Source organism: Pipistrellus kuhlii, unplaced genomic scaffold, assembly GCF_014108245.1.
Source record: "Pipistrellus kuhlii isolate mPipKuh1 unplaced genomic scaffold, mPipKuh1.p scaffold_m20_p_2, whole genome shotgun sequence".
NCBI classification, from domain to species: domain Eukaryota; kingdom Metazoa; phylum Chordata; class Mammalia; order Chiroptera; family Vespertilionidae; genus Pipistrellus; species Pipistrellus kuhlii.
The window spans coordinates 38,981,931-38,998,593 of record NW_023425515.1 but is presented as its reverse complement, the minus strand read 5'-3'; the positions used below and the strand labels follow the sequence as shown (position 1 = coordinate 38,998,593).

At 39.7% G+C, this 16,663-nt stretch overlaps 1 protein-coding gene across 3 annotated transcripts in view; it reads right to left on the bottom strand.

The window, feature by feature from the left end:
- LOC118724655 (kininogen-1) overlaps positions 1–16,663 on the bottom strand; it is a 101,530-nt gene extending 84,867 nt beyond the window's left edge. Inside the window, exons 1-2 of one of the 3 annotated variants that reach the window (XM_045583780.1) lie at positions 16,282–16,663; positions 4,491–4,601 (exon numbers count right to left, since the gene is read on the bottom strand). In XM_045583780.1, coding sequence (XP_045439736.1) covers positions 4,491–4,601; positions 16,282–16,476 — 306 coding nt within the window. In that variant the 5' untranslated portion in view covers positions 16,477–16,663. Of the gene's footprint in view, positions 1–4,490; positions 4,602–16,277 lie in introns of all 3 variants that reach the window. The other 2 variants (XM_045583779.1, XM_036448212.2) reach the window with 2 other exon arrangements.

Genomic DNA, 16,663 nt, shown 5'->3' with positions numbered 1-16,663 from the left:
GCAAAGGGGAGGCTTGGCTGGAAAGTTGTAAGGAGGACATTCTGATAAAAGGAATGTGTGTGGAAGGCCACCTGCCCTAAGAATTCTGACTTAGTGGAGACATAGGGAATGTCAAAGGCAGTGCCCCTAATTATGCCTTGACCTTTCCAAACAAGTCTGATTACATACAAACCCCTAGGTGTTTACTGGAATCTTTATGCTTAATCTCTGGATGCTCTTGCCTAGAGGACAATGTAAACACATGTGTCCTCCCAAGATTACTCACCCTACTGATTATATCTAACGATAAAAATTGCAATAAAAGGCTAACAAGGCAGACAATGCAGAGCCAGGAGCCCTTTAGTCCTGTCTTTCACAGTCAAACTGTGTCTGATTAATCTGATCATCCATAGTTCGGGTGCTGATGGTCAGCCCTGGCAGTGGTGAAGGTGTTGGGCAAAGTTGAGTGGGAGAGACTGAACTGCAAATGGATATTTCAAAATAATCAGCAAGAGCTTGAAAAGGCAGGAGCCCAGAGTGAGCTCTAGAAAGACTTTCCTGAGGAAAAGACGCTTGAGCTAAGAAGGTTGTAAAGTGGTCAAGGTTAATTAGGCAACATAAAGTGTGAGCCTGAGAAGAAGGAGCAAAGGGAGGAATGGCTCTCAAGAAAGCAGGGATGTGGTGTATACACTTTTTACTGGGGCTTAAAGAGGGAGGCAGGGACTGGCAATTAAGGTTTGGACAATTGGTAGAAAAGTCCTCTGCTGTGGAGCCTGGGCCAGTCTGCAGAGGCCAGGGGTTATGAACTATGTTCCAAGGGCTATGGGCTCCTTGGTGAACCTGATGAGAACTATGGCGCCATCTCCAGGAAAATGCTGGTATTCACAATGTTCTCCATATAATTTCAGGGTGTGCATAGACCCTCTGAAGTGAATAAAGAGTGGTTGGCAGTAAGGATGGGGGCCTACTGACGGGGTGGTAATAAAATAATGTAAAATATTAAAACAGGAGCAAGCTTGAATTAAGTTACCAAGTCATGTTTATAACAGATAGCCTTAGCCTGCTGGTCAGTAGAGTCACATGCTGTAGAGGGGAAGTCATGAAGGCTTCCTGGGCCCATTTGCCTCGGGCTCTGACTGTCTGAGTGTGTAGGAACCAAACAGAAGCAGGAGGCCAACAGTGTTCTATAGCAGTGTCCCTCAGTTACAAGTAGGTCAACACAACTCCCCTTGCAGCTGTTTCTTGGCACTCACTCCATAAGCATGTGTATCAAAAAAAAAAAAGATTTGCTGGGTGACTATTCATAGCTTTCCTCACTGTTCTCCCCTTGCAGAAGGTATGTTGCATCAGGTCATTGGACAAAACTAACCAACTAAAGGGGACTTACATAGGAAACAAGAGAGAATTACTGATGATAGAACAAAAGATTGATGAACACAGAAGGAGAGGGGGAAGAGAGTAGAGACCAGCAGCTGGTTTGCTGACCTCAAGGGCAGGTCTGACTGGGGTAAGAGGATAGATGGAACAGTCTTTTAAGGCGGAGAGGAGTTGGGAAAGATGCAAATTCAGTTTTGCCAGGCAAGGGAATGATTTTTCATCCTGCTCCAACATTTCTAGGGAGGATTTTTAAAAAGTTTTTAAAGATTATTTGGCCAAATAGATTTCAGATGAGGGGTTGTGGACCTAGTAGTAAGTGTGGATCTACAAGATGTGGCAAAGAGCTTTTTCTCTCCTCATATATAAGTGCAGTGGTCTGGATCTTGTGAAAATTTGCTTATGAGATAAAGTTCTTAAACTAAGTAATAAAAAACAATTCCAATTTTTTTTAATTGTGATTTCTTTTCTGTTTTCAACTGCTTTTCTTTGAATGCCACTTCTTGCAAGAGCTGAAACTCAAGAAATGTAGTTTTCTTTATGGATGACTAAGGCCAAGATTGAAAATTGTTCCTCCACTGACGTTCATGAGCATGCTACTCTGGAGTCTCCTATACTAAAACCCTATCTTGCAAAAGGCCAGTTCTGGGTTGGCTTTTGTCATTGACCTTCCCTTGATGTGGCCATTCTTCTGCACCCAGTCACTGTGTCACCAGAGGGAAGGAGCTAATAGTGGTTATATCTCTGCATAAGTGGCTCTATTTTTACAAGGTCTAGTATACCAATTCTGCTAATTGATAGCTATGTGATACTGGGAAAGATATTTAACTGTGCTGGGCCTGGGTTTCCTCATTTGTAAATGAGAACATTAACACTTGACTCATAGAATTGTTGTGAGGATTAAATAAATCAACATATATAAAACGATTATCACTGTGGCTAGCAATAAGTGCTCAATAAATACCAGCTATGATTACTTTTATTCTGATGACCAACACATTCTTATGCTTGTAACTTCAAGCCTGCCATCTAATTTCAGTCTACAATTACCCTCTGCAGTGAGAATTACTGTGATTCCATTTTCAGGAAAAGGGAAATAAAATGGTGAAGAACTTTTGAAGGATTGCAGGCTGGGTCTGACCTCAAATCCTGTGCTTTTCTGGCTTTAGGACACCGCCACAATTGAGGCATGTGACATGTTTTCTAGTCCTTGCCAAGGGCCTTTGCACACCCCTAATTGAGCGCTGCTGTCCAGGGAGAGTCCAGGGGATGATTGGTAGGAGCCTGGCACCACCTCAGGACTCTGTCACTATAGACCCCAACCCCTACCAAGGCTGCAAATAGCCTTGTGCAGCCACCCACTGCCCTCTGGGAAGGGGCTTTGTCCAGTTTATGCTCCTGGGCAGTGCCACCCTATATATCAGCTACCTGGAGTAACGTGGCAGGTCTGGGTTGTCACGAAGAAATCCCAATCCCAATGCCTCTTCCCTATGGTGGCCGTGCATGCTCCTGTGGCCTAGAAAGAAAGAAAAAGGAGACCATTTATCTTAATCTTTCAGATGGAAAACTGCACCTAGTGCTGTTGCTAAGTACAGCTTTTCTCTTATTTAAAACTTAAGATTCTTTTCTAAGGAAGTTTTGAGACACAAGAATGAATGTTTCTGTAGCCTAATCATTATTATTTACAAGTCATTAATATTCATGAGATGTCAGGAGGAGTGGCAGTGTAGATAGTGAGCTTTTAAAATAATGCTATGGCTAAAACCAGTTTTGCTCAGTGGATAGAGCTTAGGCCTGTGGACTGAAAGGTCCCGGGTTTGATTCCGGTCAAGGGCATATACCTCGGTTATGGGCACATTCCCGGTAGGGGGTGTACAGGAGGCAGCTGATCCATATTTCTCTCTCATTGATGTTTCTAACTCTCTATCCCTTTACCTTCCTCTCTGTAAAAAATCAATAAAATATATAAAAATAAATAAATAAAATAATGTTATGTTTGGAGCACTGGAGGTATTTCTTTTTCACCAAGATGAACACTGTGCCCTAAAACTAGCCTGTCAGACTCTCCTCTTACAGTTCAACTTCAGGGTTCCACTGCACAGAGGATGTGGAGTTTTTGATAGCATGGTAATACCCAGTTATTCACTGAAAAGGAGCAAAGGGAAGGCCAAATAGACACAGGCCCAGTAAAGTCTGGGTGAGGTAGGGAAGGTACTTGTCTGTCAGTCACACCTGGGAACATAGTTGGTTTGGCCATTGCAAGCACAGGAAGATTTCAGATATTAAACTCCTAAACAAAGTTCACTCTCTTGCCTCTCTTGCACCCTTCCCTGCATGCTCCCACATGGACCGCAGCCATAAACTCCCTCTCCCCCTCTCCCCCATACAATGGACTAATAGATGGCCCAGCTCCACCATGGAATGGAAACTTGACACATTGGTTTGGCTGTTGGCTCTCTGAATCCCCAGCTGCTCCTCTTTTACAACTGGTTTAAGGGAAATGGCACTTTAGAAATGCAGATATGTAATTCCACACAAATAAAGATTTCTCATCTTCCTGTGTGACTCTTAGAAGATTCTTTTTTCTCAAGATATCGTGAGGACCAGTTCTCCAATGTCCAGTGGAAAAAGGGACCCCTCACTTCCCACCAGTGGACACCCATTTCCATTAATTACATTTTGACACATTAAAGAGGTGAGTCCATGGACTCTGGAAAGAGTGTCTTGCTTTCTGGCAGATACTGGCTGTTAGCTCCCACAGGTAAGGGCAAATAACCAGCTATGGTGTAGTAAGCAGATGTTAGGTGTTTGGATAAGAAACCTTGTTAATAAAACAAGATCTTTTCATATGTATGTCCTTTCATCTTCCAATTTAGGTCAACTTTGCCTCCCTCTTACAAGGGTTAAAAGTGGTCAGCTAATTAGAGGCAGAGTAGAATTCCAACTCAGGTCTGCACAAACAAAGCACCCAGTTGGTCATAGGAATCCTCTCTTCATGGGAGAGCTTTCTCCACATCTCATGGCTGACCTCTCATGCCCTTTCTGTCTATGCAAGAATACTCATCACCCCCAGCACTAATAGAATAATTTGGCAGTCTCCATTGAGAAAACTGGAGGCTCTGGACCATCACACTTACAGCTTGCTCAGGTTCTTTGTAGTCACACAACTGCCAGGGTATGCCACTTTGAACAGGACAGTTGCCTTCCTTCACTTCATACTTGACAGAATAAAATACGTCATGGTCTTCCTGGAAAAAAGCAATCAAAGTTACCTAGGGCTCATTCATTCAACAGCAGACTATTAGAGAGGGATCTGGTGCAGTTATGAATATTTGATATTAATTTAATTCAACAAGAACAAATCATTTACTAAAAATACTAAAAGTTATAAGTAGTTGTAAGAATGTTCACAATATGTTTATAAACTTGTATTTTCAAGTAACAAAGTAGTTTATGAAGTATTACCCTATTTTTGTAGAAAGCAATGTACATGCACATATATGGTTTTAAAAGCCTGAAAAGTTATGAGCAAAGCTGTTAACATGTTGCTCTAAGTTGTGGGTGTAGAGTAAATGATACTCTCTTCTTTAAAAAAAAAATTCCTAAATTGTCTAAGCATTTTTTTAAACAAATATATATTACTTTTACAATAAAAAAACAAACCAACAAACAAGAGTACTTTCTTAATTAAAAAAAAAATGTTAACAGGTATCTCTGGATGATGAGGTTAGTTATGGGTAATTTTAGTATTTTTATTTTTTTCCTAACATGTCATAAAATAATAAACAAAACTTTAAAGCTCAAAAGTTCTGAGTTAGATGAGCTTTTAGTTGCAAAATGCTGGCATGTTGGAGCAGCAAGAGACCTGAGAGGTGATGTTGCCTTTTCTCTCACTTTGAAGGTGAGAGAAAGGAGGCCCAAGGAGAGATGGCAGAGCTTAGGCAGCCTCCCACATTGGAAAGGCAAAGCCAACCCAGACCTGGGTCTCCTGAGTCCAGGGGCAGTGCTCTCTCAGAGCCTGCACTCCTCAGAGTATTTGCATCTGGAAGATGGAGTCAAGCACAATAGTTCCGAGGTTCCTTTCAGATCTCAGATTTTTACAAAGTGGTAGGTGATAGGGATTCTGTGGACATTTTAGAAAAAAACAAAACAAAAATAAACCAACAACAACACATTTGCCACAGATGTCAGTAAGTCAATGACAATAACAGCAATAAAACATTACTGAGGGCACCAGGACTAGCATGATTACACTAGTTTGTAAAACAAAATGGCTCAATGTTACTTTAAAAAACGAACAAAAACAAAAAGCCCACTGGGCTTTTTTTCTTTAATCTCATCATGTCAAATGAATGGAATTTTTCTTTCACCAAAGGAAACTATCACACATAGTAAAATTCATTTGAACAAACTATTAAAAGTTTGTATTTTTTTTAACTTTGATTTTTTCCCCTTTAAAAATAATTTGTTTTCATTTGTATGACATAAGATTTTTAATTTCAAAACAGGTTACATAAAAAATAAAAATATATCCTTTGGGTCCCATTTATTTTCACAAATGCAAGAAATCCTTCTGGAATATCAGCATGTGATTAAACAGGCATCAAACCACTGAATCTACAAGTTAATACATATTCTGTTATGGCAGAATAACCAAGAATTTCCCCCAAAGAAAGTCGTTAATTTTCAAATATGAAAGGATCTAAGAGGATCATATGTGAACAAACAAAAATTTGTTATTCCAGGTTTTGTAGTCTAAAGATGGATGACACATTGGCAGCTGAAGAAATTAATTATTTCTACATTTTTAGAAAACAGAACCAGAATTTCTTTTTTCAAGATGACCCTGTGGATTGCTTTTGCTTCCATATTTACCTAATATTACATCAGTGAAACAGACACAGGAACATTGATGACAGCTCAACAATACTGGATGCAAAATGTTTACATGTGCACTTTTGTTCAAAAGTCCCACATGTTTATTGACTAAGGCTAGACAGAAAATCATATGATGCAATTTGATGTTTTTTCTAATGTCCAAGATCATTATATGGATATAGTCAAAGACTGAGCCCCAACTTTCAGAAAAGAAGACAACAAAGAAGAAAATCACTCTTTAGTTCCCCTAGTTAATTGTTTGAACTGGACAAAAAGGTGGAAGATACAGACTGCAATGAATTAAAGGAGTTGGAAAAAGTTGGTGGAGAGAGGCATAGTATATGAGTAAGGTTATTGGTCTTGAATTGTCAAGGGCATTGCAAAAAAGAGCATCCATGGGACCAAGTACTTACAATGTCCTGTGGTGTCACTCCCTCAATGATGTTTGGACATCTACAATATATGCGATAATAAACAGATCAGTTATGCCAGTGGTTGGCAAATTGTGGCTCTTGAGCCACATGTGGCTCTTTGGCCCCTTGAGTTTTTAGCAAAGGCCAGGTTAGGAGTACCCTAATTAAGTTAATAACAATGTATCTATTTATATAGTTTAAGTTTAAACAATTTGGCTCTCAAAAGAACTGTCAATCATTGTACTGTTGATATTTGGCTCTGTTGACTAATGAGTTTGCTGATTACTGAGTAATGTAATAAGGCAGTGTGTCAAATATGCATTCACCCTGTGGAATGAACTACTACAGAGATACATGATACCATACATTCTGTAAGTGTTCTTGTGCTGTGTCTGATTTGCTTGTTTTCAAAGCCACCCAGGCATACTCTTCCCGGGATGTCCTGGGAGAGAAAAGTGGTCTGCTGAGCCCGGTTTGCTTAATGTTTTCTTTATCAAGAGATGATGATTGACTTTAAAGAGAAATAAAGCTAAAGGCTGTTTGATTTTGATTTGTTTTTCTCTTTCAGTTGCATCATTCTGAATATTTTCATATAAATAACAACAAAAATCACAATTAAACTCTCCCGCCTCTCCACCCCCACCAACTTAAAGTTTTGATGCATCCAGTGAATTTTTTGGAATCACATATACTGACAGGATTTATCTTCAACCTGAGTCTATCCATTAGTGGTAAAGAATATTCAAAACCAACTAGAAGACAAAGACAAAATGACAGTGGAATAGAAGGACATGTCCTGACCCTTGTCACAGAGCAAATAGAGAGAGCAGCTGAAATGAGAGGAATCCAGCCCGAATTGGCGGAGACACAGCTGGTGAGATAGTTTGCAGCTGGGAAGGGCAGAGATATCCTGGAAAAAGGTAAAGTCAAAGATCTTAAAATAGAACCTGCCAGATCTCTATGCCCAGAAGGTCAGGGAAAAACTACACAATGCTAAGCTGTATCATTGAGGACAGGCAAGCATCTGACTGTGAGAAAAAGGGTCTACAGACTGTGGGAGGTAACAGATTTTAGACCTTGGAGTCTAGATTTGGGATCTGAGCTCAAAGGCAGCCCTGAAGAGCTCGCTGTCCAACCTTGCAGTGCTGGTAAGAGAGGAGCTTGTAAAGACCTGGTCCCTCCTCATGCTGGGGCCTGCGTCTTTCTCCACTGAACCTAGTTCTTAGGACCTTTCAGATACAGACACTTACCTGTGGCTCAGGGGCAGGAGAAGGGGTGGAGTTGTGGAATCTATGGAGAGCAGATGGCAGATGGTCCAGAAGAGGTGGAATCGCATTGGGTGCTAAGTGACATCTGGTCCCCTGTCATCATTTTCTCCTGAGAGATAGCCCCTCCCTCTGGGCAACCAATATAGCCACAACCAGATTCCACCCTGATTAACACTTTGGAATCTGAGTACTTCCTGAGGCTATAGGAACTTCCCAAAAGAAAAATCTTTAGAAGCTAGGCACCTCAATTACCCAGTTACACTGCCCGGGCCCTTCAGAGTGCTTCAGTGTGCCTTTTAGGCAAACTTACCGCAAGTGCTCATGTGAGTCACCATTGGGATTAAGCACCTATCCACCACAGGTACAGCAGCAAAAGCTGAGCCTGCCCACCCTAAACTATAGAACTCTGGGCAACACAGTCATGCCTTTCCAGAGTGCAGGCTCCCTGAGCACATCACCTCGACAGATGGTTCCTTGGTGCCACTGTGAGTTCCCCCTGGGCAAACGTGATTTCAATTTAGGGTGCAAGACAGCAAATATTGGGATATTCCCCTCCACAATTACTGACTTTTAGACACAGCAATTGTGCATTTCAAGCTCACAGGCCTACATCAAGAGAACCCAAATAGTGCCAGTAAGGAACTACACTAGATTATCAAGCCCAGGAGACCTGAGAGATTACACTAGTAGCATCATCACCAAAAGAACCTGGGTAGCAAAGCAATTGGATCTACAACCAAAACATTACAGGAAAACGTGGGGAGACAAAAAGGCAATCCCCAATGGAAAGAAAAAGAGGAATCACCAGAAAGGTAGTTAAACTTGAGGCTAGCAGCTCAACAGAGAAAGAATTTAGAGTATTGGTTATAAGGATGTTTAAATGAATGGATGATAAATACACACAACTCAATGAGAACTATAAGGAGCTGAATGAAAATCTCACCAACATGAAAAGAAACCAAGAGGAGATGAAGAACTACATAGCTGCAATTAAGAACACATTGGAAGGCTTAAACAGCAGACTAGAGGTGGCTGAGGACCACATCAGTGAATTAGAAGACAAGATAGGAAAAAACACAAAAACACAGCAGCAACTGGAAAGAAGACTTAAAAAGCAAAAGGAAAGCCTAAGGGAGTTTTGGGACAACACAAAACGAAACAGCATTCGAATAATAGGGATACAAGAAGGAGAGGAAGAGAAGCAAGGAATAGAAAACCTGTTTGAAGAAATAATGACAGAAAAACTTTCCTGATATTGGCAAGAAAAAAACTATGCAAGTCCAAGAAGTACATAGAGCCCCAAACAAGTTGAACCTCTAAAGACCAACACCAAAAACACATCATAATTAAATTGGCGAACACTAACGACAAAATAAGAATCTTAAAGGCTGCCAGAGAAAGACAGAAAGTCACCTACAAGGTATCTCCTATTAGAATATCAACTGATTTCTCAACAGAAACATACCAGGCCAGAAGGGAATGGAATGGAATATACAAAGTGATGCAAAGCAAGGGACTGAATCCAAGAATACTATACCCAGAAAGGCTATCATTCAAAATTGAATGTGGAATCAGGAGCTTCACAGACAAAATAGGGCTATGAGACTCTCCAAAAGTTCATTTGGAACAATAAAAGACCCTGAATAGCCACAGCAATCCTGAGAAAGAAGAGTAAAGTAGGAGGGATCTCAATACCAGACTTCAAACTATATTACAAAGCCACTGTTCTCAAAACAGCCTGGTACTGGCACAAGAACAGACATACAGATCAATGGAATCGAATAGAGAACCCAGATATCAACCCAAACCACTATGCTCAATTAATATTTGACAAAGGAGGCAAGAATATACAATGGAGTCAAGACAGTTTCTTCAATAAATGGTGTTGGGAAAATTGGACAGACACATGCAAAAGAATGAAACTATTGTAGATCACCAACTTACACCATTCACAAAAATAAACTCAAAATGGATACAGGACTTAAACATCAGACGGGAAACCATAAAAATACTAGAAGCATCCACAGGCAGCAAAATCTCAGACATATGCCAAAAGAACTTTCTCACTGATACTACCCCTAGGGCAATGGAAGCTAAAGAGAAAATAAACAAATGGGACTACATCAAAATAAAAAGCTTTTTTATAGCAAAAGAAACCATCAACAAAACAACAAGAAAGCCCACAGTGTGGGAGAACATATTTGCAAATGATACCACTGATAAAGGTTTAATCTCCAACATCTACAAACAGCTTATACAACTAAATAAAAGGAAGATAAATAATCCAATTAAAAAATGGGCAATGGGCCGAGACCGGTTTGGCTCAATGGATAGAGCATCGGCTTGGGGACTGAAGGGTCCCGGGTTCGATTCCGGTCAAGGGCATGTACATTGGTTGTGGGCATATCCCCAGTGGGGGGTGTGCAAGAGGCAACTGATCGATGACTCTCTCTCATCGATGTTTCTAACTCTCTATCTCTCTCCCTTCCTCTCTGTACAAAATCAATAAAATATATATATATTTTTTAAAAAAAGGGCAATGGACCTAAATAGAACATTTTCAAAAGAAGACAGAAGGAAGGCCAAAAGGCACATGAAAACATGCTCAAAGTCACTAATTGTCCAAGAGATGCAAATCAAAACAATAATTCGGTACCATCTCACACCTGTCAGAATGGCCAACATCAACAAATCAACAAACGACAAGTGTTGGCGAGGTCGCGGAGAAAAAGAAACCCTCGTGCACTGCTGGTGGGAATGCAGACTGGTGCAACCACTGTGGAGAAAAGTGTGGAGTTTCCTCAAAAACTGAAAATGGAACTCCCATTTGACCCAGTAATCCCACTCCTAGGAATATATCCCAAGAAACTAGAAACACCAATCAGAAAGGATATATGCACCCCTATGTTTATAGCAGCACAATCTACAATAGCCAGAATTTGGAAACAGCCTAAGTGTCCGTCAGCAGATGATTGGATCCAAAAGCCATGGTACATCTACACAATGGAATACTATGCTGCCATAAAAAAGAAGGAATTCTCATCATTTGCAGCAACCTAGATGGAATTGGAGAACATCATGCTGAGTGAAATAAGCCAATCAATGAAAGAGAAACACCACATGACCTCACTCATTTGTGGATAATAAAGAGCATTATAAACTGATGAACCAAAAGATAGATATAGAGACAGTATATCAACAAGTAGACTGTCAAATTACAGCGGGGAGGGGAGGAAGATCTGGGGGAGATAATAGATCAACCGAAGGACTTTTATACATGCATATAAGTACAACCAATGGACACAAAACTCTGGGGAGGGAGGGGATATGTGGGAGGGAGGGAGGGGGGCAAAAAAAAATCAATAAAATATATTTTAAAAAAATAAAAAAAATAGGGCTATGAGAGTTTATCACTACCAAGCTAGCAATGCAAGAAATGCTAAAGGGACTGCTGTAAAAAGAAGAAAGAGAAATTTAAAAAGAAACACAAATAATAAGGAAAAATATTTCAACAAACATGTACATGTCAATAATAACATTAAATGTAAATGGATTAAATGAACCAATCAAAAGACATAGGGTAGCTGAATGGATAAGAAAACATGACACATATATTTGCTGTCTCAAAGAGACCCACCTCAGAACAAAGGATTCATACAGACTGAGAGTGAAGGGATGGAAAAACATTTTTCAGGCAAATGGAAATGAGAAAAAAGCTGGGGTTGTGATATTTATATCTGATAAAACAGACCTCAAAGTAAAGGCCATAACAAGGGATAGGGAAGGCCACTAAATAATACTAAAGGGAGCAATTCAACAAGAAGAAATAACTCTGGTAAACATATATACACCCAATGCAGGAGAACTAAAAAAAACACACACAAAACAAAACAAAACAAAAAAAACCTGGAAGATGTCAAGGAAGAGATTGACAACAATACAAAGTAGGAGACTTTAATACACCACTGACATCACTAGAAAAATCCGCTAGACAAAAAATCAGCAAAGAAACAGAGAAACAGCAATTCTAAATGACAAACTAGATCAAATGGACCTAATTGACATCTTCAGAGCAAACGACAATGAGGTACCATCTCACACCTGTCAGAATGGCTATCATCAACAAATCAACAAATGACAAGTGCTGGGGAGGATGCAGAGAAAAAGGAACCCTCGTGCACTGCTGGTGGGAATGCAGACTTGTGTAGCCACTGTGTGAACAGTATGGAGTTTCCTCAAAAAACTAAAAATTGAACTCCCATTTGACCCAGTGATCTGACTTCTAGAAATATATCCCAAGAAACTAGAAACAGGAATCAGAAAGGATATATGCACCCCTATGTTCATTGCAGCACAATTCACCATAGCTAATATCTGGAACAGCCTAAGTGCCCATCAACAGATGAGTGGATTAAAAAACTACGGTACATCTACACAATGGAATACTACACTGCAGTAAAGAAGGAGTTCTTATCATTTGCAACAACATGGATGGAATTGGAGAGCATTATGCTAAGTGAAATTAGCCAGGCAGAGAAAGATAAACATCACATGGTCTCACTCATTGGTAGAATATAAAGAACAATATAAACTGATGAACAAAAATAGATCCAGAGAAAGAGAAACATCAATCAGAACATCAAACCTCAGGGAAGGTGAGGGTTGGTGGGAGTAAGGGGGAGAGACCAACGGAGGGACTATGTGCATGCATATGAGCCTAATCAATGGACACAGACAACAGGGGGGTGGGGCATGAGTGCGGGTTGTGGGTTAATGGGGTAATAGGGACATATATGTAAAAAAATAAAATAAAATAATAAAAAAAACTAAAAGTTAATAAACAATTTATAAGAAAAAATATTAAATCTAATCTATACAATTTGTAAACATAACTTTAAGAGAAATTGTTTCATCTGACAAAGATTTTTAAATGAAACTCTCTGTAGTTATCATGGAAGAAAATAAAGAGAGATTTCCTTCAAAAGTCATAAGGATTGTAATTGAAAGTCAATACATTTGGCCTCTTGAACTAAAGTAAATAATTTGTATGTTTGCCTCCCTGACAAAGTTTATATAAAGTTACAAGAAGAAATTGACAGCCAGTTTGAAATTGAATTGCCAGGGCCTAAAGCAAAGAATATCCTTACATGATATTATCCTATAATGTCATTATAATTTTTGATATTTTACAACAGCATATTGTACGATTATCCCAAAAAAACTTACAAACTAATTCTCTGAATGTTTGGGAGCAATTTAAAAAAGGACATGAAAGGATTTAATCCCTTTCAGAAGGAATTTAGACACTAGGAAGGCACTTAAGCATTCTATATTGCCCTCCTTTTACAATCCAATTGCCCACAGCTGTTGCCTGAATGTTCTGTTCATTGTGAGGATGAAACCTCATGGTGGCTGGTACCATGGATCTGTCTCTCGCCCGATGGTGTGAGCTGGGCCCTCCCTGGAGAAGAAACGTGAGTCCTCCAAGATATGTGATCAGTGCAGGGGCCTGTCAGAAGGTGAGGGGATCCCAAGACAGGAGCTGAGCAAGGAGGCCACAGGGGCATAGGCTACCAAGGAGACAGAACTGAACCTCAAATCTCCATACTTGGCCCTGGAGGATGGCTGGTTAGCCAGATGGGTAAGATTCCTCAGGTAAGGAACAACCTAAGACAGGCACAATCACAGAGGGGCCATCAGGAGAGAAAATGGAGATCAACAAAGGTAGAGCACAGACCCTTATCCCCCCAACCTTGCAGAGACATGAACCCTCACCCCTTCTGAGGGAGGTCTCCTGCCCCCATGGATGCTTCACTTCCCATGCCCAGCTCAGATTGGTACCCAGGTAACAGATAGAGATTTGACCCAGCTCAGATTGAGACCCAGGTAACAGACAGAGACTTAAATGACAGCAGCTGCCCTATATCTAAATCCAGCCTAGCACCAGGACTGCTCAGGGCCTACTCAAGAATGCAAATTATCCTTTCCACTAATATTTACAGGGTGAAATAAGATTGTTGTTAGAGTATTAGATTTGACATTAAAATAGTAATCAAGTTTTTAGGTTAATTTAAATTGGCTAATAGAAATAAGTGAACATCCAAGAAAATTTAAGTGTACTGGGTAAAAAGCTGTTCCTAATGTATTAACTAAAATTTCTATTGGTAGTGCCTCTCATGGTAAAATTGCTTAACGTGAAACAAACCTAAAGCAGTCTTATTTTTGTGCAAAAAAGAAATTTAAAGTTATCAAGACTGCATTACAAAATTTACAAAAGCATCCATTAATAATAAAAAAAGGAGGAGGAATAGTAGGGTAATATCATATAAGGAAAAATATCCTGTAAGTAAATTACATCTAGAAAACTTTTACTGTAGAAAATTGATTTTTATTTGTATTGCTAACAGCAAGACACCCATGAAAATCACATATGGTGTCAAAATAGGCCAAAGGAAAATTGTTTGGGCAAAAATAAAAAAGGATTCCAAGTCAATTTTATAGAAAAGATTCCTTTATTAACTTTTGGTCGAGTATATATTTATATATTTTCAGAAAACTACTCTAAGACCATGGGGATTCCTGCAACAGAGAGGAGTTGTCTGGTCTGCTCCAACCACAAAGACAAGAGGAGAAACAGTTTTGAGATAGAAGACACTGACAATGCCTTGCCACACTAGCAGTCAGCAGCTGTGTGTCAATGCAGGTTGCCCAGGACCAAACCAGAGAGGGTCAGACCTGCATTGCCACCATCTGTCCATCATCCAGATATCATTGCTGACATGAACACATGAGGAACTATTTGAAATTGAAACTGGTCTCAGAACTGTTGGCCAATGAAATTGGGACTCAAACATTTTTTGTTATTATATATTTATTTCTAGTCTGTAGTTGCAAGATTTTTTTTAAAAGAAAAGAAATGGGGAAAATAGATATAGAAGTAAAGAACCATTGAGCAGACTGTAAAACTATAGTGAGAAGAGAAGGGAGACTGGGGGAAAAGGGAGCTGTAAGAGATCAACCGAAGGACTTGTATGCAAGCATATAAACATAACCAACGGATACAAGACACTGTGTGTGGGGGGGGGTGGGGGTTTTTAAGCCATATGTAGAAGAGGCTAGGGGAGTTCAAGTGGGAAAAAAGGAGTATTTGTAATACTTTAAACAATAAAAAATGAAAAAAGAATCTTTAAAAAACAAACAAAAAAACAATCAGAACATTGCGGTTACACTTGATGCATTTAGCCATCAAGACTTCATGGTAGATATTTTATCCAATATAGTAGAAATATATTACCTTGTTTACCATAGCAATTTGAGATATATTTATTGAGGTATAAATAAATGACATATATTTAAGATATACAAAAAGATGATTTGATATATTTATACACTGTGAAATGATTACCACAAATAAGCTAATTAACTCATTGTCACCTCACAGAATTACCTGTTTTGTGTGTGTGGTTAGAATTCTTAAAATCTAGCCCTTTAGTAATTTCAAGTATACAATGTAGTAGTATTAATTCTATTCACCATGCTGTACATTAGACCCCCAAGACCTATTCAATTTATTTTTTTAAATGTGTTTTGATTGATTTCAAAGAGGAAGGGAAAAGGAGAGAAAGATAGAAATATCAATGATGAGAGAGAGTCACTGATTGGCTGCCTCATCCACACCCCACACTAGGTATCAAGCCTGCAGCCTGGGTATGAGCCCTGACTGGGAATTGAACCACCACCTCCTGATTCATAGGTTGATGCTCAACCCTTGAGCTAAGCAACCAGGTTCATTTTATAACTGAAAGTTTGTACCCTTGACAAACACCTCCCCATTCCTCCCATCCCATAGTCCCTGACAATAACCATTCTACTTTCTGTTTCTGTTAAGTTTGACTTTTTTAGATTCCATTTATATGTGATATTATACAGTATGTGTTAAGCAAATCCCCTTAAGCACCTCCTTCCATTGAGGTCTGGATGTCTTTATATTTCCATTTAAGGCCAGTCACAAAGCAAATACTCTTGCTGTGGCCTGAGTTTCTGAATTTTCCCACTCTACATAGTCCCTTTCAAATGACGCCATCTACCTTTCTTTAATTTCAGCTTAGGATACCTGTCCTCTGATCACCTAGGAGGCCAACCTTGGAAGCTTGAGGACTAGTTATACCCTGCCCAGGTCCCAGCCCAGATTATGTGGTTGGTCTATTCTAAAAGTTGTAAGCCTCTACCTTTAAATATTGGGATTTTATTTCTTTGGTGTGGGGTGGAGTGTGTGTGTGTGTGTGTGTGTGTGTGTGTGTGTGTGTGTCCTGGGTTCAAGTGATAGCACAAATCCCAAATGACATCAAGGTTAAACACTACTCACTCACCGTCTTATTGCCTTCAGTTATGCGGTACAATACAAACTGGTTGTCACTTTTGCTTCCATCATTGTATTTCGTCAGAGCTGCATCCACAGCCTTAAGTAAATCCTCATCATTGCAGACAAATTCTTGCTGTTGGTCCCCTTGGGCTAAACTTGTTAGCAGCGTGGAACAAAGGAAAAGGATAGCAATTAACTTCATGATTTATCAGTCTCCCTCTAAGAGTTTCTCCAAGAATTGGAAGCTAACTTGGAGGCTGATGTTAACTCTCTTCAGCCTCTTATCTCTTCTGTCTCTCCTCTCTGCATTAGCACTTTAGGGTTCTGCTTGGCTTCCTGCAGCCCTCCACTATTTGCCCTCTTATAAAGGACAAATGGCTCTGCTGGAT